The sequence below is a fragment of the Scomber japonicus genome, chromosome 1, assembly GCF_027409825.1.
Source record: "Scomber japonicus isolate fScoJap1 chromosome 1, fScoJap1.pri, whole genome shotgun sequence".
Lineage (NCBI taxonomy): Eukaryota > Metazoa > Chordata > Actinopteri > Scombriformes > Scombridae > Scomber > Scomber japonicus.
This window is the reverse complement of record NC_070578.1, coordinates 16,878,557-16,906,491: the sequence shown is the minus strand read 5'-3', so window position 1 is coordinate 16,906,491 and position 27,935 is coordinate 16,878,557. Positions and strand designations below refer to the sequence as shown.

Sequence of the window (27,935 nt, the reverse complement as noted above, 5' to 3'; positions counted from 1 at the left end):
GTGAAACTCCTCTCAGGCGCTGGTACCGTCATTCTCAGCCTCTCGGCTGTCGCTTGCTATCGTTCCATGGGTGATTAGGGTAGGCGGGGCCTCGGATATGTCTCTCTGGCTGCCGTGTCTTGAGTGGCTATCTATCTTATGGAGGCTGCTGTGAGTAGAAAGTGGGTGGTCCAGATGCGGCATGCTGCCATGGAAACTGCGCTGTTCTGTACCCCGGTAAACCACAGTATCGCTCCTGATATGACAACATGAGAAAGAGATGAAAGTGAAGAGGAGAAAGACAGTACTTCCTTTGATTCACAGCTTCTGACAGACAAACAGGAAGTCGTGAATTTCATGCTCTACCTGTCATCACGAGTGTGCCGCAGGCTGCCGTGGTAGCTGGTCTTGCTGTGGATACTGCTGGCTTTACTCCTGGTGGAGGCAGGGTGGCCGTGGTGGGTTCTGACTGGTTCATCAAGGTCGTCTAGGACAGCTAAGTGGGTGGACGAGGCGTGGGTGGAAGTGCCCTACAGAAGGATGAGAGGTCAGACAGTGTCCGTACGTGTCATGTGTTTCAAGTAGATGCAAATATCAATGCAATTCATTAAATAAAGCATGAATAAAGTCCAGTCTCATATTTAGCAGTACTAGTCAGGTGTTTTTATCTTTCACGATTTTTGGAGCTACTACCACAGGTACAAGTACAACTAATGATACCATACCTGCTTATATGCTGCTCCAACAATGAGTGTTATCACAAATAATAGTGTTACTGCTACATCCTTGTTTGCGGTTGTACCTGAGTGGATGTTCCTCTGGACTTCCTGATGACGGGGGTGTTGGGTTCACGCAGGAGAGACTGAGCAAAGTCCGGCTGTTCCTGCAGCACTTGGCGAGACTCATTCACCCCACTGCTGCAGAGTGAAGATAATGAGGGACAGGAGCCGAGGTAGGTTAAAGGGAGCAGGAGAAGGTGGAGGTGGGGAAAGAGAAAAAGCAGAGTCAGAGGATATCCATAACATTATGAATATATTGTGTTTAACATAGTGTGTTTCTTTGCAGATTATTAGTTTACTATGAGTTTCTACTTTTTCATCTGTCTGGAGCAATAATGTCATATGGGAAAAATGTAAAATGTAGAAAGATTCATTCACATTGAATGAGAACAAAATCATAAAAGGGGCAGCAGGACTCGAACAAATAAAACACATCCAATCTCTCTTCTTACTCTTTCCGCCTGCGCCCATGCAAGAAGTTGGCCCACTCAAAACAGGTCTTCTTGCTGCCCACCCAGAAAACAGAGGGAATCCCCACAACCAACATCATCAGGTACTTAATGAGGAATAAAACCATTGCCGGCCGACTGGTCTGTTCCACCTAAAGACAACAGAAATATAAGTATTAAAACTACAATCACAAAATCATGACAATAGAGGGTGTTTAAAATATATTCTGCAAGTTCATAATATCACTAAAGCAGGAGGAGCAAGACAAAATGACTATTTTAGGCATGGTTGTATATCTGGTGTAGGCTAGCATAAAATAATTCACCTCCAGGCAAAGCTTGGGATGCCTCTCAAACTACTTGCACATTTAGGGGACTCCAAGTATCCAGTACTGACAAATGTTTTCAGTCCAGTCAGTCATTTTGAATGATTGAAGAGGCGATGGTAATCCTAGAAAAACCCAGCTGCTTCAGCAGCTGAACTGCTCAGCATCTGCTCTTTCCTCAGGCTTAGACTCTGCTGCAGGATAAGTATCTACCACCAGAGGGCAGGAGAGGAATCACTGTGTGCAGTGAATATAGTGGCTTCAAAAATACATTTTTCACTTTATTCACTCACACTGGTGATTTTGGTGCTGCATACAGATCTCTTTGTCAATCTCAGCAATTTGGGAGGGGGCTGAGATGGTTTTACATGATCTGAGTTGATGTTTAAAAAGCATAAAATTATTCATGTCTTATGTGGACTAACCATCACACCAGTGACTTCACAAGTACATTCTTCTCAGAATCCATATACTGTATTTACATCACAGTCAGCGTGCTCTTATGCTACCATGGTGCTGTAGGCTGTATGTGGGAGCACAGCACCATGAGGGATGAAGATATCAGTTCTCACTGACAATGGCAACAAGTAAATAATGATTCAATTTCCATGTTGGGGAACATTTTTAAATGTGTGATTGTAATTTTTATTTGATTAAAAATGGACAGAACAGTGTGGCCTTATAATTACAGACAATATGTAAACTATCTCTTTTTATTACATGGATAACTGGGAAGATATTTAGGAACACACAGTGCAGTGGTTACTGACCTGCTGCTGTAAATCCTAGAGCTGCATTTCTTCTAATATTTCTTTTTTTTTTTTTTTTTTTAATCTTAGCCTTTAAAACACCTCCTAAGGAGACTGTATTAATTAGCTTTAGTTGGTCTTGTCCAGGCTCAGATGAAGTGTCCCGGATTTAGATCTTGAGATAAAACAAGAAGCCCTGGGCCTTCAGTAATTTACCACCAATGCACACACACAAAAAAGTCACTTGAACTAGAACAATGCTCACGCAATCTTATATTATCCAAAAACTTTTGCACACATTAAAATTTTCCTGGATGACCCCTCCCTCCCCCCAGGGTTAAGATCAAGTAACACATAGCAATATTGAAATTCCAGAGCTACAATAGGATGTTAAGGGGGTCTCTCTTCATGAGCTCACACACACACACACACACACACACACACACACACACACACACACACACACACACACACACACACACACACACACACACACAGTAACATAAGCACTTGCACCTGCTGCCACCCTCTCTCATACAGTCTGTCAGTCACAAATTAGCTGACACTTCTCGATTATGACTACTGTAACAGCGGTCTGCTGTATTTAATATGAGACAAACGTTTTTTGGAGTCCAAGTTTTTACATGTCTTGATTTATGTGAGAAACAATGAAAACCTTTCATTGCCTTTTGCATGTGGTTATGACAGGGAGTGATGGGAGTGTGTGTCTGTGTCTGTCTCTCTGTTGCACACATTTTTTAGTTATTAATTTGGCACCCAACTGTATGAAACAACAAACTTCCAACACTCTTCATAACCGCTACAAAGACCTATAGAGTACGGGAAGCAGAGCATGACTGAGCAAGCCCACAGTCAAGACAGGGAGTGAGAGAGTAGAGGGGTGGAGGAGAAAGACTGGCTTAAAGAAAGAAGTGTGTGAGAACCAGTGCACAGACTGAAAGACAAAGAAACAAAGAAACAGAGTAACACAGAGATGGTGGTTTTGTGTGGAGTTGGTCTGAGAGCTGCATTAGCTGAGCTAATGATGCATACTGCACTCCGCTCCCTCCACTCTACAAATACCTGCTCACTCAGCCACACACATGTGCAACCACCAGCTCTCCCTTACCCAAACACATGCACAGTCTCTGATGATTCAATTATGATTTTGTACAATTAGTCTTTTTTGTTCGCTTATTTTGAATCCATGCGTCCATCCATCGCTGTCCTTGGTTCAAATTTGACATACTGAATATGTCATAGTTGTGTGAACGCACATTTTCCTGTAAATGCATGATTATTACCAGCAGTTTGAGTTTTACTTTAGAATAATGTGGTTTACTGGAACTGCTGGCTTGTTTGCAACCTGTCTGATGATCAGAATGATTGTGTTATACAAGACGTAAGAATTTAAATGTCTTCAAAACTTATATATTTCCACGTTATCAAGAAGCCAATCTTGCACATCAAATGGTTTCAAATACACACTTTGACTGTTGCCTTTGTCTCTACCTTGTATGGGCAGGGAATGTGATAGCGTCTGCAGTTCTCCGCCATCCAGGTCGTCTCCCAAATGGTCCGGTAGGTGTGCTCATACACATAGCACCCAATCACAGTGATCAGGGGGACAAGGTAGAGCACGGAGAAAACGCCCATCCTGATCATGAACTTGACCAGTTTGGTCTGGTTCTCTTTCTCCAGAGGGATCTCCATACGCACTCGGTTCAGAGCCACAATGCCAACTAACAGGAGAGACACGCCCACCTGAAGAAGGAGCGACAGACAAATGAGAAGTTGAAGCTAAGTTACAAAAAGTTTAAATGACGGATTACTTTTTAAAGAGCTGAATAACTGACAGGCAGACAGGCCAAAAGTCAACCATCCACCCATCCATTTATCCATCTCTCTCTCCATCGCGTCAAGCCAACAATCCACACTCGTATCATTACATCCACCCACTCATTACTCTACTCACCCATCCTGCCATCCCACTCATCCACTCTTTCATCCACCCACAAATTCATTCATCTTCTGACTGTACTTACCGCCACGTTGAGGCAGAGCGGTGCCAGAACAAACCACCTCAGGGCGTCTATGTCATACAGCCCTATGAAACACACTCCACTGATCCCATCTCCTTCAATTTTGTTCAGGGCCAGCAGGGTGACAGTCAAGGCTCCTGGGACACCCCAGGCAACGGCATGGAAGAGGAGCGCTTTCTTCTCAATGGCCTCGCTGCCCCATTTAGGCACAGCTGCCAGGAACCAAGTGATTGTCAGTATGACCCACCACACGCTGCCGGCCATGGTGAAGAAATACAGGACCATGAAGAACAGGGTACACACCTGAGGGAGAGGGGAAGCAATAGCTTCTGATCAATAACTCATAGTTCGTGCGTACCACAACCGTATGTATACTGGAGTAAAAAAATGCCAACATATTGAGTTGTTTCATTTAAAAACCTTTCAAATTTCTATTTAAACATCTTGATTCAATTCATAATGATCAATCAATTGAGAATACAGCCCAAAACTTCCATCTTTAACTATCTTTAAACACAGTTTCTTATAGGTTTTATAGGCCCTGAAAATGGTCTCTTATATACTCAATGTAGCTAATTATTTTAATTTTATTCTAGTACCTCAAAAGCAGTAAATCAAAATGGATAAACAGTCTAGTACATCACAAACTGATCAGATTTCTTAAAAACTAGAAACATTTTCATGAGATCTTTCTGAAATCACCATCAGATCTGAAATGACCTAAAGCTCTCACCTTGTTGTGTGAGCCCTGTGTTATGGTTGAAGCTTTGAACTGCGCAGGGCTGACCGTGTTGCACGCTACTCTGTCTTCCAACAGGAACCCGAGGAAGAACACCAGCGACACCATGACATAACACACAGCGTAGAAGATGATTGGTCTCTCGGGGTATCTGAACCTATTGAGGAAGATTGAAAGAACATTGATTTTAATCGACTGTTTCTTTCCACTTTCTTTTTAAATCAGTTTTACATCAGATTCTTTTTGGTAATGATCACAAATTCCTGATTTTTTATGCAGTTTAACAGACATATTCAGATACACCAGTCTCAATAGATATAAATAAGATTCAGCCATTCAAACCTGGTAACATCAATGAGAAATGTCAGGAAGGTGAACAGCGTTGCAGACAGACAGACAATGGAGACAACTCCGATGAAGTAGCGGATGAAGGTCAGCTCCTGCTGGCTGAAGTACATGGAAGGACAAGGAGCAGAACAGTCCTTCCTTCCCATGAATTTGTAACCCAGGTCCGGGTCGATCTTGAGCTCTCTCGGGCACCAGAAGCCGTAGTCTCTCTGGACAGTCATGGATGACTGATCAGTTGGGTCAGTGCCTGTTAGCAGGTCCTCTGGGCGAGGATAGGACTCATCACAATCTGGAAACCTGAGATAAAGAGTAAGAAAGACAGATTGTGTGGTTAATTCTGTTATGGTGAAAAATCCTCTAGAGTAAAGTAGTAAGACATGGTCAGATATAACGGAGAGAGCTGAACTGAGAGATTAAAAAAGTGAGATAGGGAGGAAGAAAATATGGGGGGGGGGTTTGTATGTGGAATTTGAAACTAGACAGTCACAGGAAATGAAAAGAGAAGCGAGACACTAAAGTTTGGAGTTAGGTTGGTTTGAGGTGGGGTTGAGTTTAGTATAACTTCAAAGAAAAGCAGCAAGCGAAGGAAGGAACAGTGCAGCTCTAAAACATATGCAAAACAAATACAGCATTACAGGCTCAACCCTGAGTAAATAAACAGTATAAATTCATGAAAGAACAGAGTAAATGATACCATGCTATTATCTCAGGCGCTTCAACACTGTTTATGGTTTATAGTTTCAAGTACCTGGTTGATTTAAAATGTGATACACAAACACACCTGCTGCACTCCATGTCATCTGGCCAGGCGACTCCAAATATCTCCATTAGTTTATTGCACTCGTCCTTGGCCCGCTGGCAGAGGGATCGACATGGCATGGACACCTGACCATACACAGTGCATACCGGAGCGTACAGAGCACACAGGAACATCTTCAGGTCAGCACTGCACACCAGGTTCACCATGGGATGAAATGGCTGAGGAGGAAAGAAATGAAGTTTACATTTATACCTGCCACAAAGTCTATGAGAAGAAACCGAAAGCTTAACATACAGCAAGAGAAGAAAGGAGGAGTGAGGAAAGAAGGGAAATAGGGGAAGGAAAGGGAGAGAAGAGAGGAGGAAACAAAGGAAGAACAAGAAGGCAGAGTATTAAGAGTATGATGCAATATAGTGTGTTGTATAATGATCTCTAAGCTCTTCTTCAAACACCCACAGGTGTCATCTTTCAATGTTATTTTTAATATCAGAACCAGATTGACAAGACTGTTATTAAACCTGTTACATGTGTGCATCTCTCAAACACACACACGCGCACACACACACACACACACACGAAAAAAATTAACTGCTATGAGCGTCACATATGAGAAGACTCACATTTAACCATCAAAGAGGACGAAGGGAGAACGAGAGAGGTGCTCTAACTCTTCTGATACAACTTACACTACTCAATATTCCATCAATATTTAGCAGCTTATGAAATATGTACAGCAGCAGTAATATTACCAGACATTCCTTTGAAGTGGGGTGTAGCAAAGACAGACCTCTGAAGGTTGAACCACAGCCGTGTGACAATGCATTGAACAAACAAACAGCAGGGCCATCAACACACTACAGATTATATATATTCTGTCCCCTGCAGTGGTGGTTTAAAGGTTAGAGAGTCAAGCTTGTGACATTCAGGCTGCTGGTTCAAATGCCCACAATGATTGAAAAACATGTGAGTGATGCAAACAATAAATAGCACCTCTAAGCTCTAACTCTCCTTTTGACTGCTGCTGACATACCCTTTATGAAGTGCAGTGCAAAAACACTGCAGCAATGATCGATTGTCAGAGGTCAGTCAAGCAGTGTTTTTTCTTGTTAATGAGATCGGAATTTCTCTTTTTTAGCTGGTGGCTACTTCTGCTCAAGTGAATAATTCATCATTTGATACAAAAAACTTGCTCCTAGCACATTTAATAATATGTACTGAGACTTGTGAATGTGCATATAGATTTAAAAATGTGTGTGGCTCATTTTTCTCTCTCTAGGCAAAATTAAGCAACCACTTATGAAAAGGGGACTACTGGTTTAATAAAGTACCAAAGACACAGAGACTCAATAACTGTTTGGTGAAGGGCTCTGAACTTATTTCAAAAGGACTCTAAATTAAAAAAGCCTTACTTGAATAATTTGAAGTGAACAGCTCAGACCTACATCTTAAATGTCCATTTCTGCTTTTTGTGCTTTACACACATCCAAAATATTCAATATATTTTAAACACACATATAAAATATGTTTCCTGCCAGCGGCATTATCTGCACTAGGTACTGTTAAAAATACATTTGCAGAACATCTTCCTCTGCTACACTAATAGATGCAAAGTGACCTGCATGTGTTCATCTGGCTGCACTAAAGCTGAGTTTTCCAGGCGGCTTTTACATACGACACAGAGAAATCAGAGCAGAACCATGAAAGCAGTGAATAGAGACGATGACTATGATAGAAAACACTTAGCTTGACCGCTCACAACACTGCAGTCTGTCTCTCTGTGTGTGAGAGATGTGTACATATACATATGTTCATGTAACATGTGCACATTCATTGATTGCTTCCAACAAAAGCTCTGCCTGCTTACAGAGTGTATAAGTGCATTCGTGCAAACAGCCATACATCAGTGGAGTGGATGTGTGTGCGTTTTGTGCGTGTTTGTGTGTGCAGTCAGGCCTATTGAGTATGTTTTGATCGTTCTCAATTGCTGCGTTCTAGATCTGCACGTTGGTGAGATGTTCCACCAGTAAATGGGTGCAGCGGTGCGTGAGCTGTGTGACACAGTTTGGAGTATTGCACAGAAACACGTGTAAGCATGAAACCATACACACACACACACACACACACACACACACACACACACACACACACACACACACACACACACACACACACACACACACACACACTCAATAATTCACAGATTTTACAACCATGTTACCAGTGTAGCAGAAACAGAGAAACACGAGAACCATATGCTACATTATATTTTATATATTTTATAGTGGGACAAACCTCATCACAGGGAGATAAGCATTAGATACATGTGTGGGCTGAATGGCAAATTAATGAGAAAATAATAATAATAATAATCTAACCCATACTGACAATTTAAAATCACATATTTATTCATTCTAATTCTTCTATTAAACATTCAGCCTTTGTTTTGCTTTTCTATTCTATGTATATTTAACGGCATTTAATTTTTAACAGAGAAAAATATGATTTATTGAAGAAGGAGAGGTGCAATTCAGTGTGTCTCCTTTCTGAACCACAATATTTTCAGTCAGTAATAATCCACTGTTGATTTTCAGTCATGTGTTAATAAAAGAAATACAGACTTTTCTAATGCCTCCAAATCTTGGGGGTAAAATGCATCTTTGTCCCACGCTGTTAATATAAGTTACAAACCAAACTATCATTACATTATTTCAGTGGAAGTGCAACCAACAAATGCAAACCTTAACAGTCTCAGCTTGCCCACATCTATTTATTGGTTTCATTTCTGCAGTGCGTTACATACTGTATGTATGTATCAGTAGCAGCTCTCGGTTCACATTACAGTAGAGGTGCTGATGTCAGTTTTGCTTGACATGGTCGTATTTCTATCTAGGCTACAACATTATCTGGGGTTAAACAATCAATTCAAATGTGATGATAAGGAGGAGGAGATACAAAATTAGTTAAAGGTGAAAAGTCAAAATACCATTTTAAGTGAAATATGTCCTGACCTACACATCATATTCTACAGACTCATGAAAACATCTCTCTTTGGTACAGATTCCTGCAAAACAAATCGCACCATCATCATTTTAATATGTTTTTCAGCCTTTTCTTATCTATGAAATCTGTTGTAATACATCTAATACAAAGTATTTTAATATCAATAAGGATTTAAAAGTCTTGTATTATGTGAAAACATGATATCTGTGTCTCATGGAGCTCTGTCTCTCTGCTCCTTTCTGTGTGTACACCTCTCACATACTTCTGGTCTGAGCCTGAGGCCGCACTTAACTGAGTAGTCATTGCTTTCTGCGTCGGTGTGTGTGTCAGCGGCCAACAGAATGGAGCCTTTCTTCATGTGTCCTCATACCAACTCCCATAGCGAGTATGTGTGTGTGTGACTCGCTTTTTGCGTGTCCCCATTCTGCCCATTTCGCCGCTGCATGTAAGGTTATGCTTGTATGTTGTGTCTCCTGGTAGTAGAATTTAGTGATGTCCCACTTACTGTGTATCCCGGTGTGTGTGTGCAATGCTTGTGTGTGTTCACAAGTCAGTGCGTGTGTGCAGATATCTGTGTGTGCAATTACTCTGACAGTCAGAGCGATTGCCCCCCATCTCCCACCACAAAGAGAATATTGATATTAAGTGGCCTAACTGTGCCACCCCACAAGAGAGGAGGAGGAAGGGGGGCGGCAATCAGCAATCCATGGAGGCGGACTAGAGTGAATTGTCTGGCATTTTGTAGTCAGTTGGTGATGGAAGAGCAGGGAAAGGAAAGCGGAAAAGCCTGGAAACCTGGCCCGAGGGTGAAGGCAGACTACTACCACAAGATGGAAAGATGTGGAAGAAGGAGATAGAGAATATACAAGAGCAAGCTTCCTGCAGTTGAGCTCTTCCTGCTTGCTGGTTTTTCTGTTTCCTTCCTTCACTTTCAAAGTATAATAACACAGGAGATGACTTACTTCACACATGGATCTGTGTCGTGGAAGATCTGCAATTTTACCTCAATGAGTGAGAAACCATTCCACAGTATTTTAAACTAATATCACTGATCAGTAAGACAGCTGAAATTCATTTAAACACAGTTTTTTAAACATCATGCAAATTTAAAAGGTGCTGACATGACTGAGAAAATTAATTCGCTGTGAAACACACGTCATTCAACACACTGGAAATACGATTTCTGTACGAGCATGCCAGCAAAACATCCACGGGTGAGTGAGTGAACACAGTTTATGACTGATAGTGCAGAACTGCTCATGCACAGCTGTTTGGGAAAAATACTCTGGTCTTTCACAATGGTATGTTAACATTGTGTCTGCAGTGGTTCGGCACCTTTCTATCACTAAAGCTTTTTATTTTCTGTTTTTGATAGGTTACTTTTTTCTTTTAAACACAAAAAAATAAGGACAGACTAGTTATGGAAAGTAAAAATTGGGGACGAGTGTATGCAACATCATGGTCAACAAATGTACATGCACAGTGAACAGTTAGATTGCTAAATGTTACATGCTAAGCATCTAAAAATTGTTAATATTTTGGTAGTAAATGTACTAATGTATCCACAATTACTTTTGTGGCAGTTTACAACAGTAGCAGATTCATGTAAAGACGTGCTAGGTTTTAAAGCTAAAAGTTGCTGATATTTAAAAAAAAAAAAAAAAAAAGTGTAAATGTAAGTAAAGATGGCATGGCCCGGATTTTCTACTTTATATAATGTATTCAGCAGTGTTGTGGCTACAACAGTTCACAGCCCCTGACTGGAAATTGTTGACATTGGTCTCAAAGTAAAAAGGCCTTTGTGCTGCAGCCTTTAAGCATGAGTCGCTGTGATAGACTATAGTCACCCTAGTAAACTAAAACTCAGGTTTAAAAAAAACTTAACCTACATAATGCAGAAAACAGAATCTACGATCTACATATGATCAAAGCTCATGCAAACCACATGCCAGCTAAACGCCATCCATCATGCAGCCTGACGTTTCCTCCACACAGCTTTAACATGCTGTGAATGGTGGCTTGACCTCAGCTACATTTGTGAAAAACCGGTTTAGAGAAACATTTCAATGTTCACAAAATCATCCATCATGAGTGCTGCTGATTCAACTGTGTGCAGGGGAACCATATGTATAATGAATTATGGCATCCCAATAACACAGTGGGGGTGGGGGTGGGCGCTTTTTATTATATCAACTTAAACCTTTAGAATAAAACATAAGACTATAACAACCTATTTATTTTTAATATTTGGATGTTTTTGTGCAACATTACTGGGCAACCTGTTGTCTCTCAAGCGACTCAGATGGCAGCTATGTAGGAATATTAGGGTGCCCAAACCACTAATAATAATACCACTTATAGACTGTGCATGTTTGTGTGAGTGGGCGATATGGACAGACAATTGTGAGCTTTGGGAATGAAAGGAGGAGTGGAGAAGCAGGGTGGGTTTTTTGACACAGAGGAAAATGAGAAAAAAAAAAGCTCCTGACCGGTCCACCTCTTGTTCAATAGAGGGATTAAGTTTCTTTCTCTTTACTCCCTCTCTCCAAAAAAACCCAGGGGGAGGGAGGGAGAAAGAAAGAAAGAGAAAAAAAAAACTAAGTAAAAAAATCAACAAAGAAAGACGGAAAGGAAGAAATAGGCACGCAATTAACAGTCACGTAATGCAAGCAATTCTGCATTCAGGAAACAAGAGACAGATACTGTGAGGAGGGTAGCAAGAGGAGAGCAGAGCCACTTTCTAGTTCAAAAAGTTAAAAAGTTGAGCGTTATTGTATCGTGCACAAACATTACAGCTCATTAAACAACCACTGTGGTTTATTATGTGCTATTAAATATACAGAATGTAATATATACATTTAAACAATGATTTTCATACTTGATGTATTTCTCTATAACATGTTATATTAAACTCTTAGCAACCATTACTGATATTCCTCCTCCCACTTTCTCTCTACAGACGGTGGGGTTGCACTGATCTGACAATGTTCATGAGTTTGTGGACAGGCGTGATGGTTAGCCAGTGGGAACTTTTATCATGCTTTTTTGTGAATGTGTGAGCAGTTATAGAAAATCCAAGTTGGCCAACTCTGCAGAAACTCATACACATTGTCGAGTGTAGGAGGAGGAAGGAAGGGAAGGAGGGAGGAAGGGAGGGAGGGAGGAAAAAAGGGGGAAAACTTGAGTGGAATGGAGAAAAGAGTGGTGGTTTCCCGGTGGATTAGGGAGTCAAATGGATTGGTAAAAGTGTTTAGTAGTGTGAGAACGTGGGACACACATACACACACTTCCTGAAACTGTCAACAGCTTTGTGTTGTGGTCAGATCAAGGTGACGGGCTGTCAGGTCTAAGCCACCGAAGAAACGGTTCCTGTGCTGGCAGCAACTTCTCAGTGATCTGATATCCAAGTCAAAATGTCACAGAGTAAATCAATCAGATTGACTAAACAGCTCTAAAACCCACTGAAAACTGTATTAGACACTAAATTCTTGACATTTTTTCAGCCTGCATGTTTTGCTGGTAAGTTTTATTCTGCAACATAAATATGTACTTATTTCTTGCCTATCAGGAAACAAATCAGCAACCTCAATCCCTTAATCCTAATTAAAAAATGACTAAAACATTGGTCTCTTAATGCACTAGAAGTGAATGTACAATGTTTGCACATGTCCCTAACACATGAAGAGATACTTAGATGAGAACGATCTGGGGTTTTTTGCCACTAAACCTTACCAAAGCCCATCTGGACAATTCACCCTCTCACACTGTGTTTATCTTTCGTCCTCTTGTGCCATCTCTATCTCACACTGTAACTCACTCTCATTCTCTTAGCGGTCTGTCAGGCCCCACAGCACAAATGCTGTCAGAGCACATCAGCTGTACCTCCATTAGCCAGCTATAACATCCCTGAAACACTCCTTCTCTACTCAGAGCTAAATCTTCCATTTCTCTCTGTCTTGCTGCCTTTTTTGAAGAAACTAAATATTCCCCTTGCCTTCAGCCTCTCTCCACCCACTCCAACTATTAAGTGCATCCATATACATTAGAGTCAATTACACTCTCTGTTTCTACAGTGTAAGAGGAGTGCATCGTTTCACTTCACAATCATGTAGCAATTATATGATCCCTACATCTCTTCTTCCACCACTCACTCCTTATTTTTTGTTCCATCTTCTAAATATACCAGTTTCCTTGCTGCTGCCTCTTTCTTCACTTTTACTAGCTGAGGTTTAATCTGTGGCTGTGTTTTCTAGTTTCTCGCTCCATAACTCACACATGATAAATGTGTTCATAGACAAATTCACACACACACACACACACACACACACACACACACACACACACACACACACACAGTCTCTCTGGCTATGTGCCTGCCTCCTCTCTCCTCTAACACGCAGGCGTTGGCCTTGAATAGATGAACTGAGCAGACCGCGATGCTCTCCTCCCTAATCTCTGAAAAGACAGTTAAGAAAGGGGCACCCTTCTCTCACACTCTCTCTCCGTCTCTCATTTATTTGTTCATTTATCCATGGCCATCCATCCTTCAGTTGGGAGGACCGGACAAAGCCGTTAATGGCATTCCCCTTCACGTTCACCTCCCCTCCTCCTATCTTCTTTCCTCTGTATTCATCTCTTCTTTGCCTCGCCTCCCATTTACTCCTGGCAATTACACTGACATGCACTTGTCCTCCTCCTCTGCCTCTCCTTTTCTTTTTTTTCCAGACATCAGCATTCATTGACTTCCCTCTTCTTTCATCCTGTCATTTCATCTTTGACAAAAACTCTTAAAACGACAGCATCAATATAGTCTATCCCTCCTCTGTTCTCTTCTTTATTTATTTAACACCATTTCTCCTTATTCCTTAATTAGTCATCCAACTTCTCCATTATCTTATCATATCCCACATTGTCTTTTACTATTTATCTGGAATCACAGTACAGCCTGCCAACACACATTTGTTATCTAAATATTACCCCCCCCCAAACTTTCAATTTCTTTTTTTTGCTTTTATCCTGTGGTCATCATTCTGGTCATCAATCACACCAACATGAAACTTATTTTATAGCATTTGTGTGTGGTGCTGTTTTGCTTTTTTCTTGAACATACACACTGATGATTTGATATATTTCTAGCCTCAGTGCCAGATTGCATCTAACAAACTCTTGTTTTCCAAACCTGATTAAATTAATGAAAGATCCACTGAGAAACGTTTCAGCCTGGTCAGATAAACTCGACCCAGTGGACGTTTTGATATGATAAACTGCTGTCTCTCTAAACTGCTGTCTGAATGGTCCCAAAATAAGTGAATATGGTTAAAGAAAAATGTGATATTACCAGAACAAATGCCATGTTTTTTCCAAACCAGACAAAGATAGTCTAAAGAGTAGTATGTTCATCAGAGTAGGAGAGGTTGTTAAAGTCTGACTTAAAGAGAGAACTATGAACTATCGATCATCTACAATACAGTTTGAAATAACTTTAAATTATATTTTTCTCCACTTAAATCATACCAGACAACAATGAACAAAGCAAAAATTGAGGGTTGATTTTGTCAGTCTGCGATACAGTACGTTTCCCCATCACGCTTTCTATTTTCAACAATGGAGCCTGGCAGCATTCAAATCACCTACTATACTAGCACTATGTCCTGATGTGGTCAACATGTACCCAGATGTTGTACTGATTCAGAAAAATTTCCAGTATGCATCTGACCACTCTACTTCATCGACTGTGTCCCCATTATTAACTAATGCTACAGAGTGGTGGTTAGCCATCAGCCGTGCTATTGTTTACTTCTGCTTTGTATGTCGTACATACTGTGTTCATCAGCAGTATGTAGTAGGCGGTTCCAAATACAGCTCGTCTTCTCACTGGTGTGGGTGGAGCATCTTTATTCTTGACATACACCATGTTTCTTGTTGATTACACAACTGTGACTTCCAATATCACAGATTTTGCAGACTATGATTATTTTAATCATCCAAAACAAATAATATTGAGAGCAATTTGCATTTTTTTAACCAAATGACTAAAACCTATAAAACCAGTCTGCCTCTACTATTTCCTCTGTTGTCCTTTTATCACCATTCCTTTTCCTCCTTCTCCTTTTCTTGCTTTATTCCACTCATCATCCAACCCCCCATCACCCTAGTCTGTCTCCCTGCATTCCTCCCCTTCCTTCTCTGCCTATTTAACTACCATGGCAACAGGTGATGTGGAGGCTCTCACAAGACCATGTCTCATCGAGGATAACAGTGCAAAGCTCATGCATGTGCATAGATACACACATGTCCACATACACACTGTGGCAGGACTCCTTTAATGGGTGAAACCATCCAAAAAGGATGGCAAACAAGCTCGCACAAGGAGCTTCACAGAGAGGGTGTGAAAGTGAGAGGCGTAAGAGAGAGGGTCAAATTATAAAGATGTAGATGGGGAGCCAAGATACTGACAATGACGCTGAATCAGATATCACCCACACACGTCCTTACACAGTCCAAGCTGTCTGAGTACACCCATCTGCTGTTAAACTTGTACACACTCTGTAGCAGTCAGAGGAAATAAACATTTTCTAGCTTCTGATGCAAACAGAACTTGTGAAATTATAAAAATGTGTTTTGAGGTTATTTTATTTTCTCATTCAGTTAGTCAAGCATAACAGACCATGTGCAAATGAATGTGTATGATGATGTTTCCACATAACCACAGACACATGCATTAAATGGTAAATCTGATATGGCATTTTATTCAATACTAACTGCTACAGTACATAGTTTTCCCCTTGCGGTAATAAAGAACAGCTAGTGAGCCACGTCTGATAATGATATCAGATATCATCAAAATTGATCCTGCCAACAGCTCTCGGTCTCTGCTGCTCAGCTCCTGATCAAGGCAACTGTAAGACTGGCGGATTCTGGCTGAGTTATACTTGAAACACAGCTTACAGGGCACTTTTAGGTAATACTATGTGGCTCATTGACTGACAGACTCATCACTGTGTTGGTCTTTAAGAAGAGTAAAAACTGTTTTTTAAATATGAAAATAATGCATAGCGCATTTCACTTTCTGAAAAAAAAAAAACGTCTTTTGGAGAGCGTACAAACACCTGCTTATGGTGCAAGATAACAGCCTAGATAACAGCTTTATTGTGCAGTTTGGTTAACTCAAACTAATGTTGATGGAGCTATAATAAAATGCAAAAATGAGAAGCATTGATCCTGCCCTTGATTTTATGTGGAATAACAACAGAGCAGTTTATGTTTTAATCGGGCCATTGCTGCAATGGCACACTGGGCTCAAACCCTGCCTGTAAATCAAACCACAAATGTCTGCTTTTTTTGACCACATCTTCAAGCATCCCCTCTGTTAATGTGCTTTGTAGTGTAATGAAACACGCTGCCTGTGCACAAGTTAGCAGAGGAGTCTGGAAGCTACAGAGAGAGGAAGCAATGACCGAGACACTAATTGGGTGAGTCACTGAGTGAGTGGGATGCTGAGGTTGGGCCAGTGGAGGGTCATAGATGGAGCGAATAGGAAATAGATACACAAGCAGCAGATCAACTCACTGCATGGTAAAAAAGAAGAAAATAATCTTCCATTTGACTAAACAACAGAGAAATTGCTGAGGGGGGAAATGGTGCCTTAACCATGGTTTGGTTTTAAAAAGTAACAAATTAAGAAAATACAAATATTTGCAGGGTGACAGTTATCAGAGGCAGCAATTTAAGCAACCTTTTTTAATGAAGTTAAAACAAAATATATCTGCAATTTATATTTGAGTCTAACGTGACCTCTCAGTACTGATTTAACTGTTTAAAAATCCATGTGACTGTATGCATTAATATGGGAGCTATTTTGGGAAAGTTGAAAGCTGCATGTGGCTTCGATAAGCACTCAATTAGTAGTACTAGAGCTCTTAATGCTGACGCCGCTCCTGACCGGCAGTGTGCAGAAAATGTTAGAGCTGCCTTGTGTTGAGTGGCTTTGCGTGAGAAGGGGACCAATGATACTGTGTATGTTAGTTTGAGGTTGGGCTTAGCAGTGTGGGTTAAACATCTCTCACTCTCACTCTCACCACACACACACACACACACACACACACACACACACACACACACACACACACACACACACACACACACACACACACACACACACACACACACACACACACACACACACAGCTCTGAGGCTGGGTCATGGGTTCAGATTAAGACCATAAGACATGGATAACCTATATTTACAGTGCTTTGCATAAGTATTTACCCCTTTGGACTTTTCTGCATTTTGCAGTGTTAAAACCTGGAATTAAAATAGATTTTTGGGGGGGCTTTTTACCATTTCATTAATATAACATGCAAAGTGCTTTGAAGGTGCTAAATACTGTTTGTTGTGACACAAAAAATAATGAAGACAAAAAATCAGAAAACTGTTGGATGGAGTATTCACCTACCCTGAATCAATATTAGATAGAATCACCTTTATCTGCAATTACAGCAGCAAGTCTTTTGTGGTTTGTCTCTATCAGCTTTGCACATCTAGATACTGCAGTCCCCCCCCCCCCCTCTCCCTCCTCTTGGCAAATAGCTCAGACTCAGTCAGAGTGGATGGAGATTGGCTGTGAACAGCAATTTTCTAGTTGCACTACACAGATTATCATTTTGATTGTGGTTTGGGCTTTGACTGGGCCACTCTGCTTAAGTCCTTACAGTGTTGCTTAGGCTATACAGCTGGAAGGCCGACCTTGGCTCCAGTCTCAGGTCTCTTGCACCCTGAAACAGGTTTTCTATAATAATTTATTGTCTTCAATCCTGACTAGTTTCACAGTACCTGCTGATATAAAACATCTGCACAGCATGAAGCTGCCACCATCCTTCACTGTGGGGATGGTGTACTCAGGATGAAACACTTCATGTTTTGCATGGGACAAAACTTTCAATAAAAGTCAGATTTATGAAGTGCATGACCAATACCAATAGTTCTTCTGTGAATAGATTCTCCCATCTGACGTGAAGATCTTTCCATTTGACCTCTTGATTGCTCTAATTAACACTTTCCTTGCCCGGTCCGTCAGTTTAGGTGGAAAGCTTTCTCTTGCATACACAGCTGGTTCATAGAAACCAGTTGTACTATATTTACTACAAAACAGTGTTTGAACCATAGAAACATTCTCCAATCTCTCCTCAAATCTCTCCTAACTTGGCATTGTGAGGCTGGATAAGCGGCAGTGGCAGCTATGCTGATGGAAATGGTCTGCCAAAAAACAGCACCAGGCAGAGCCTTTGTTCTGTGCATAAATAAATGATTGCTTCATTTGGGCTGGAGGCTTCAATAGACTCTGTCAGAGTAAGCAGGATAATCAAGAGTTCAATTGAAATGAACAGGAACTTTTAAACTGAATGAGGACCTGTCTGTCTTTGCCATAGTGAATAGAGTAATCAGCCTCTTCAGATGCACTGAATGCCATGGACAGACATGCACGCGCATGTACACACACACACACACACACACACACACACACACACACACACACACACACACACACACACACACACACACACACACACACACACACACACACACACACACACACACACACACACACACACACACACACACACACACATTCTTGTTTAGGACATTGCGTTGACTTCTATTCATTATATATAACTCAACCAAAATCATAACCCTAAATGTAACCTTACCCCAAGCTTTACCTCATTAGAAGCAGGCTTTGGTCTTTACACCAAGACAGGTCACCAAAATGTAACAAAAACACGCACACACACACACACACACACCTTTTAAAACCTAATTCAGTCCCCTGTATTCACAGACAAAGAAACCCCCGCACAACAGACCACACTTAAGCACAACAAGCCTCGAACTCTCCAGATTTGGCACACACACACACCCTCTGTTATGGGGACCTGGTGGCCCCAGGGTGGCCCTTCTTAAACAGAGCAGTGTTATTTTGAAGGACAGGACCCCATACTGAGGGAAACACAAACTCCGGAGACAGTAGGGTCTAAAGACTTTACACAACCTGTCACTCTGTCAGTATTTCCCTGTGTTTATTTTCTGACACTCTCTTTCTGTTCTACTGCCTCACACATTTTCTTCACTTTCTCCATCCTGATCTTTTTTGTGTCTCCCACAGATTAATCCATGTGCCTCTGCAATACTTTGGAAACAGCAAAACCTTCCCACTTAATTCAACAGTATTTTTACAGCATGATACACATTAAATAAGATGACATTTTAAAGATTCCTATCAAGAAAACAATTTAAGGGATGGTTGATTTGATGTCATTGTGGGTTGTTAAATGATTAAAAACTTTTTTTTAAAAATCTGTCCTTTCAGCTCTTTTCTTGAGTCGGTGGAGTTGAAAACAAGGGTGGTCTTGTTAAAAGCTCTTAAGCGTCTTTTCACAGTGATTTAGTACGTAACTGCCTGCCTGTCATTCATCATATTACATTCCATTGTTTTTTTCCCTTTCTTTAAATATATCTTGGGGCCCACAACAGACCACATGACTGCAATAATGTGCCTTAATTGGTTTGTAGGCAGAATCAGAAAATGATGTAAAATTATTACATCTTTATTATTATTTTAATAACCCCAAATGGATCACTAAAAGAAATTTAAATGTGAAAAAACCCCAGAAAAAATGAGACTGTCAACCTCCCTGCAATCTAGTGACACTTAGGAAGCTTTTTTCCTTACCAGGAACAATTGTAAGTGACAACCCCCGTGGGACAAATCACCACCTTAGTGCTGATAAAACCTGGTTTCAACCTTCAGCTATTGTAATGGGGCATCATATTCTTCCACACCACATTAGCATTACATTACTGTCAAATAGCTACTAATGTATGTAACCAGAAGCCTGCTGAATGCAGGAAGAGTGTCTGGCTGTGTTCACAGGTTCACATGCAGTCAGTAACGAGGCTTACTGTGGTTACATGACTTCCTAAACATCATGTAAAGATGTTTTATTACACGAGGTGAGAGTTGAAGGTAAAGTTGGTGAAAAGGTAGAGATTTCTGCAGAAGAAACCTTCTTTCTTAGTCATTTTCTGAATACTGTGGTCTTTGCTTTATAATATATTTGATCTAATTTAGACACATGCACACAGAGAGGACAAGGTAATCTGGTTTTGTAGTATGCATGTGAACATAGTGAGTGACAGATGTACATTCTTTCATTCAGTGCTGTGGTTTCTGTCTATTTGCTTTACAAACAGGGTGCTCTGCTGTAGCCCAAACAAGCCTTTCTCTAAACTGACCGTTAGACCAGGAGTGCTCTAATGTTTTCAGGGGCCGTACACACTGAGAACGGTAACTATAACGACAATGATGTGAGTGTCCATACTTATGAGCTATGACGTCCTGTAAACAGCGGTGTCAAGCAAGCGCTGCATGCTCCAGCTGTGTCTGCAGCTAATTATTGATGAGCTGTTATTGCTGTACATTGTACGGAGAAATAAAAAGAAAAGAGAAGAGTTCAGAGGTGGATGCTGATTCAGTGTGTTGATCAGAAGTAATTCAGACACTAGTTGCTGGGATGTTTCAGTATTTACAGACCAAACTGAGCCACAGCAGATGTTGAAGCGTGGTGTGTAAAAGTGCACTGCTGTGGCACTAACACACAGTATGAGTATAGATCTGCCTGCAAAGATCCGTTAACTGTGTTGTTTTTTTTACATTATAATAGGAAACAAAGTTCCAGCATCTTTCTAATAATATGAAATATCTAAAGAAATCACCTCTGTCATGCTCTAATTTACAGCGCAGTCAGTCTGTGGTGAGAGAGGAGCAGAGCTACATTGAAATAAATAAATACATCAGTCAGATGAAGGATTTTGATTGGCTGTCAGTGTTTTTATCGTTCATCAAATAGCTCTGAAAGCAATCCCAATGATATCGTTCTCCTCTGGTGTGGACTCCACCACCCACTCGAATTAGAACGATATTTAAAACTATACATTTATAGTTATGGTTATAATTATTGTTTCAGTGTGGGCGGCCCTTTACAGTCCTGCATCCAAATGACAAAGATTGTCCAAGAACTGTCCTCACCAACTCAGTACAGTTATAATGCTAGCATACCCTCTGCTTTATATTTTTGCTGCTAATCATTATACGGCTCTCTGAGATGTCAACAACAAAAGGAGCATTATAAGCTTATAAACCAAAGAGCTTCTGTATTAGATAGCACAGGTGTTCATTCATGTTTGTGTGTCAGATAGAGAGGAGCTATTTTCACTATAATCATTTTAATACTTTTCAATGAAAATGAAAATAGTGTAAAATATATAATTCCTTCTAATATCCCAAATCATATCGCTATGCAGTATCAGTCAGAAATTTTTTTTCAAAATCTTTCAGCACTAGTGTCAGAAGTAAAAACAAAAACAAAGGGGAAAATTAATAAATTCAGGACTCAGAGATTTATATTGATGTTGTACCAAGGATCTCAAGTTTTGTTATTTTTGCCTTATTTAATTTAATTAATGTAATACAATTAAGTTAACCTCATTCAGTCATGGGGACTTAAAATTGGGGATCTTAAATTATTAATGCTTATCTCCCCAAAAATCAACACAGACAGTGAATCTACCATCAAGTCATGGGGAAACTCTGTGGCAAAAAAGACATCTGGGCTCCAGAGGCTTCAGGCAGGGCATCTCCAGAATAATGCCTGCATATTTATTTATTTATATGATTAACAAAAGGACAGTAAAGGGCGTGATGAGCTATTCTCTGTCTCACACCTGTCTTCAGTTTTGTTTGAGGACACAGTGCACTCATAAAAATGTCCTCTCTTTCTTTTCATCTTCTTTTGTCCATAATCAAAGCTGCTTACATATAAATAAACCAGACATTTTGTAATGCATTTGAATTGTTAACTTCTTATACAGTGTGTCAAATGTGTTGCTTCACAACCTGTCGGGCCATAGATCATTCTCATTATAAACATTTATATTACTTTAGGGCCAAAACCTAAACTGAAAAGCTTAGAAAAACTCAAGCACTGCAGGGAAAATGTTTCCATATATAATAATATTGTGTATAATGTGAGCAGTTCCTGTTTCTTAGAATAGGAACACGATCCCCGTGATGTCATACATCTAAATCTCTGTGTCTAACATGCAGAGACCTAAAATACTGTCACAACCTGCACCACATCCTCTGGGAACCTTAACATGCTGCGGCAGATGGACAGTACGAGCCACAGTCCTGAGTGACATGCCGACATTCAAGCATGCACACACACACACACACACACACACACACACACACACACACACACACACACACACACACACACACACACACACACACACACACACACACACACACACACACACACACACACACACACACACACACACACAAAGAAATCATAAAGAAATCATTTGACCATCCGCACATTTGGCCACTCTAAATCCTTGTCCTTTCTTTCCCCCCTACCCCCTCTCATATTTCAGTCTCTCTCACCCTTTTTGCTCAGGTTTAATTGACTATTGTGGCAGATGGGGTGGCGGTTGGTCTGTGGGAATCAATGTCTTCATTGTGGAACTGAGAGAGAGATTAGCAGCTAGTTAGCACTAGTGAGAGATGACAGCTGGCACCATTAACCTCTCCTGTCATTCTTTCTCTCTCTCTCACACACACACACACACACACACACACACACACACACACACACAAAGAGGAAGTACTTGTGTAGCTCATCAATTACACACACGAAAGATACTGCTCTCTACCACGAGCCTGTCACTCAAACATTGCGGCCTTGTATATTAATTGTGCATGCACATTTGGGGATAATCCATTTCTGGCTTAGCTTGACATCTAAAAAGAAGAGCGAGAAAAAGCACTATCAGTCAAAACTGATGACTCAAGAAGTGCAAAACTCCTTGCCATTCAAAGCAGCGCAAGGCTTAAAAATGTATTGAATGTGTCTCTACCTATGACTTGAAGACAACCAAAATAAAGTAACATGGCAGCTCGCTAGAATGATCCATAAAGTTGAGACACGAAAGCTTTGCCACCGAAGCAGAGCAAACATTCATCCAGTGATCTGACCCAAAAAGTGACTACAGCAGCTGCTGACAATGGCTCCAGTTTCATGATTAAGGCATCTGAAACGCTTCACGCTGATTTGGCAGCAGTCATTTATTTTGTATCAAGTAGTATCGTTCCCAAACACACACAGATACATGGATCTCTGTTGAAATCACTCACCGTCTCAACTGTTACTTGATAAAAGCTTGATAAGAGGTAAGTTTGTTACATCAGACTGATCTTCATTGAATTAAAAAAATGTTCAGTATAAACCAAAATTCCTCATCGTGTTTTCTCCCCACATCTATTTTACCAGACATTATTTTTTCCTGTGTAACACATCTGAACACAGACTCTATAACTGGCTGATTTTGTTGACCTCCAGATGTTAGACCAGCTCAGCTGCTGCACATCTGGGCCACAGTTCAGACTTGGTGAGCGTTGATAACTGATGTTTTCTATGACAATAAAAAGCAAAAAAATTAATCAGCCCAGTGAATCACAGCGAGTCTTAGAAAGGGGAAAACAGATGTAGACATACAGAACAAGGAAATCTGCAGTATTAACTAGAAATTCCCTGCTGGGAATCATTTCAATTACATATTTCCTGTTGGTTGGTATTTAATACAGAATAATATGATAACATAATATAATATTAACATATGGCAGAGCACATGTAGATGTTAATTCAACAGAAATCTCAGCTTCCTGTCTTAAAGATAATGAAATTAAAGCAAAAATGATATTCTATATCCAACATCAATACATGACAAGCCTACTAAGATATAGTAGTTGGTTGTTCTTTCAGCTGTAAAGTAATACATGTGACTAAATGCAGAGATCTTACATTATTACTTCTGGCACAGATGCACTACTAAAAGATAATTATATCATAATCAATTAATCTGCTGACACTTTCATTGATTAACTGATTAATCATTTTGTCTATACAATGTCTTGTGTGATTGAGTATACAATGATATAAAACTAAGAAAAGGAAGCCTGAACGACAGAGTTTTATCTGTAATTTGTTTAACTAAATATTACATAAATGGTTAATGAATTTGTTGCAGCTCTACATTAATACTCTCATACAGCACGTAAACTGGTGTACATGCATGTAGAGATTGTTGTGGTTGGTGCTGTGCAGCCAGTGTCCCATGAGAGATATTATTTAATTTCCTGCAGGGCTCCCACCAGGACTACCATGCCAGGTCAAAGTCTAGCAGAGCAGGAAAACTAACGGAGCTCATGTTGCTGCTCAACCATCTTCAGAAAGCTGTCTCTTCTACGACTGCAGGCACTGAGGTGTCAGTTACAAGGCTACTTCTTCATCTGGGTCAATCCAAGTTCAAAAACAGACGTCTCTTACAATCCCTGACACGGCATGTTTTGACATGACGCTGGGGAATCTACTTGATTTGAACATGTGCATGGTCCTTTATGTGCTGAGTGAATCCTACGACAAAGGGAGCGTTAGCGTCCATTCAAAACGCGCGTAGGAAATTCAAAACATATGGCTGTCACTCTGAAATAAAACTGTTTTTCTAAATCGCTCTATTTTCGGAAGGGAAGAAAGGAGAGTCTGACAGCAGTGATCCTGACAGTCTCCTGCGCTGCATATTTCCACATGAGAAAATGTTAGAAAATCTCCTTTTGTGATGAAATATTCAGATTGCAGAACAGAGAGTTTCGGCTTGATCTTTTGGCTGACATTCATCTGGTTTTAACTTGGGAAAAGAAAATATTAACTAAACATCATCCCCCGCCCCCCCCCATGCGCGAGATTAAACACGCAAAGTGCACAGCCATTGTTGGCCTTGTCGGAACTCATCTGCTTTTCAACAGGGGTTAGTTTAATATGCCAACTATGAACAGCTGGAGGCAGATTTAATTCAACTGGCTGTGTTTGTTATCCTTCAGTATTCCCCAAACTACAAACCAGAGTTACATGGTAGACAAAACACGAGTTAAACTATGTCAGTCGGCATGTGTAGGGAGACTGAGACCTGCAGACATTTGGATGGATGAGGACTCCCACAAGAACCTGACATATTAAGGTCTGAAGATGAAAACAACTTGACAGCAATTAAAAATAGACTGAGCCTAGTTTTTCTTTGTATTGAATAAATGATCTACTTTCATATTAGGAAATTACTAAGTGGTCCTACACTAGTTTAGTAAGACCACATCCTTTGCTTTTTTTATATACTGCACGTTGCCTTAGCTACTAACAAATACCTGCTGCAAACAGGTAATTATGGTGTAGTTATTGAGCAACACCTCCCTCTGTGCTTTTTCTCCCCCTCCAGGGAGTAACAAAGGAGAAGGAAAGGGAGGTAACATGATATAGATGGATAGTGTGCGTCTACTATTGCATTACTCACACAGCTTTTTCTGTCTGCTCTTTAAAGCCTGACTACCATCAAAAAACATTTTTCTGGAAGTATCAATCACATAATCACCTCATTGCTACCTTTTTTTTTTTTACATTTCTGCTGCTGTTGTTGCTCAGACAGCACCTCCCGTCTGTCAGCTACATTCAAGAGAGGTCATGAGTGTGCTGGTGACGACACACACATTCATCTATGTACAGTCTGTCTGTGTGGAACAGTAACATGTAGTGAGGGGATGGAGCTGTAATATGAGGAGGGCGGATCGACTATCACCTTTTCATGACTAATTCATTGCTCCCTTTAACTCTTTCATATATTCAATGCCTGTGTGAAAGCAGCTTTACTCCAACTGTGGCTCCATGTAGCTACTTGCTTACTGATTATATATTTTTTTATTGCATTTTGGAGAAATATTTCAAATAAAAAACCTGGTTCTCTCTCTGTGTCAAACAAGCCCTACTATCGTTTCTGTGCAAACCTTAAATGTGTGCTCAGAGGATAAAGGATACAGAGGATTTGCATAAGTCTTGCTAGGTGACATATTATATAGTGGAAAATGTGTCGTGGTATGACAGAGCTGAAAACACAACACTGCTGGATTAAGTACAAAAAAAAACAGTAATTTGTCAAATGTGTACGGATTCAGGGTGTATTGTTGTGACATTTGTTGAGGAATTGTCCTTCACAGATGTAATCACATCTGAGCTCTCGAGTTGCTTTTGTTTCCTTTGAGCAGGTGCGTGACATTGCGGTGTGAGTCTTCGCAGGCTGTCGCTTTACGGTTGTTTACAGTTTCTGCAGTATGTCAACAACAACTGTGCGTTTATTGTGAATGGTGACTTATAGATTTTAAATTTCTGTCAAAACTCATTAAAATACAGTCCAATGCATATGTAATTCCATCTCTCTCTCATTCACTGCAGCAGCTATCCAATTTCGCCATGAGCTACGACATGCAAACACACAATGCATGCACCGCCTGAATGACACACACACATACACATACACATACACACACACACACACACACAGAGAAGCTACCTACCTCCATGGCTAATGCGGCCGTCTGCTGGTCGTAGTGATTCAGTAGGTTGGGCATGAAGGTGGTGTTGTAAGGCAGATCCTGGCACATTCTCAGTTTGATGGGCTCACAGCTAAACTCACTGTGGCTCTCTATGGACTCCATATGAATGGACAGAGCAGGAGTAACCAGAAGGAAAAGAAGTAGGAGGAGAGGGGTGAGCACGGGGGAAAAACAGACATGATTTGTTTGTCTGCAGGAGACTGTTGTGGTTTTGGAGAACCAGTCTTTCATACATCCTCTTCCAGCTGAGGGGTGCATTTTAATGTTAGACATTTCTGCAGAGTGGTTCAGGCTATGAAGCCTTCAGGACGTGCACAGATTATATCAAGGCCTCTTAACATTAGAAGCAACTGAGTCCATTTTTAGTGGCAGAACTAAAGGGAAAAATAAGAAATCCACCCTCAACAAAGAGGTATAACTCTGTATATATACCCTGAACTGCTGGTGTGAGTTTGGTACAAAGAGGCAAAGCAGGATGGATGGATCTGCTGCCTGTGTCAGTCCTCAAATTTAGCAGCCATTGTAGTATTTGCTTTTTTGTCTTTTTTTATGAGCTTTTAATAGACAGATTCAATAGTTTCTCATTTTGAAAACAGTTTTTTTCCACCTTGTGGTAATCCTCTGGTCAGGGAGACGGATTCCCCTGATTCCATCCCCACTGAGGGCGCATGTCCCTGAGATAATGGCTCCTCCAGCAGACTCTCCTCCTGGTTGTTGGTTTCTCTTTGTCTCCTCTCACTCTCTTCTAGTGATGCTTTAAAGAATCATCTGAGGCTAAATCCACAACATATCATTATCCTCCCAATGATTTGTCAGATTCCTCAGTCTTCTACATTCAGTTCCCACTATGGCGTAGATTCCTCAAGCAGGTCCTGTGGGTATAAAAACACAAAGAAAGGCCTAATGGTCAAACAAGCAGAATTGGCTTGCTTGGGGTGAAGTTGTGTTGTATCTGGTATTGGCAGATGATCAGACACACCCTTATTTCTATACAAGTGTGGATTAAAATTTTTGAAGAAATACAAATCAGACAATGTATAGGTGGGTTAGACTTTTCTAAAAGACCGCCTGTGTGTTTGCAGACTTATAATCAGCTCCTGTGTCTAATGTGCAAAGTGTGCTGGTGTAGTCAAATGATGTGTGGTGGTGTTACTGCAGGGTGGCACACACTTTTACGTTGCAGACTACTGAAAATATGTTCAAAGC

At 40.6% G+C, this 27,935-nt stretch overlaps 1 protein-coding gene across 1 annotated transcript; it reads right to left on the bottom strand.

Annotated features, from left to right (window-relative positions):
• Positions 1–12: 12 nt before the first annotated feature.
• On the bottom strand, positions 13–26,831 carry fzd3b (frizzled class receptor 3b). Its single transcript, XM_053323799.1, has 10 exons — positions 26,691–26,831; positions 6,193–6,389; positions 5,406–5,708; positions 5,058–5,220; positions 4,328–4,627; positions 3,795–4,046; positions 1,211–1,359; positions 782–893; positions 346–509; positions 13–235 (listed from the first exon to the last, which is right to left on the bottom strand). The coding sequence occupies exons 1-10, from the start codon at positions 26,829–26,831 to the stop codon at positions 13–15; spliced, it is 2,004 nt and encodes a 667-aa protein (XP_053179774.1).
• Positions 26,832–27,935: the final 1,104 nt, after the last annotated feature.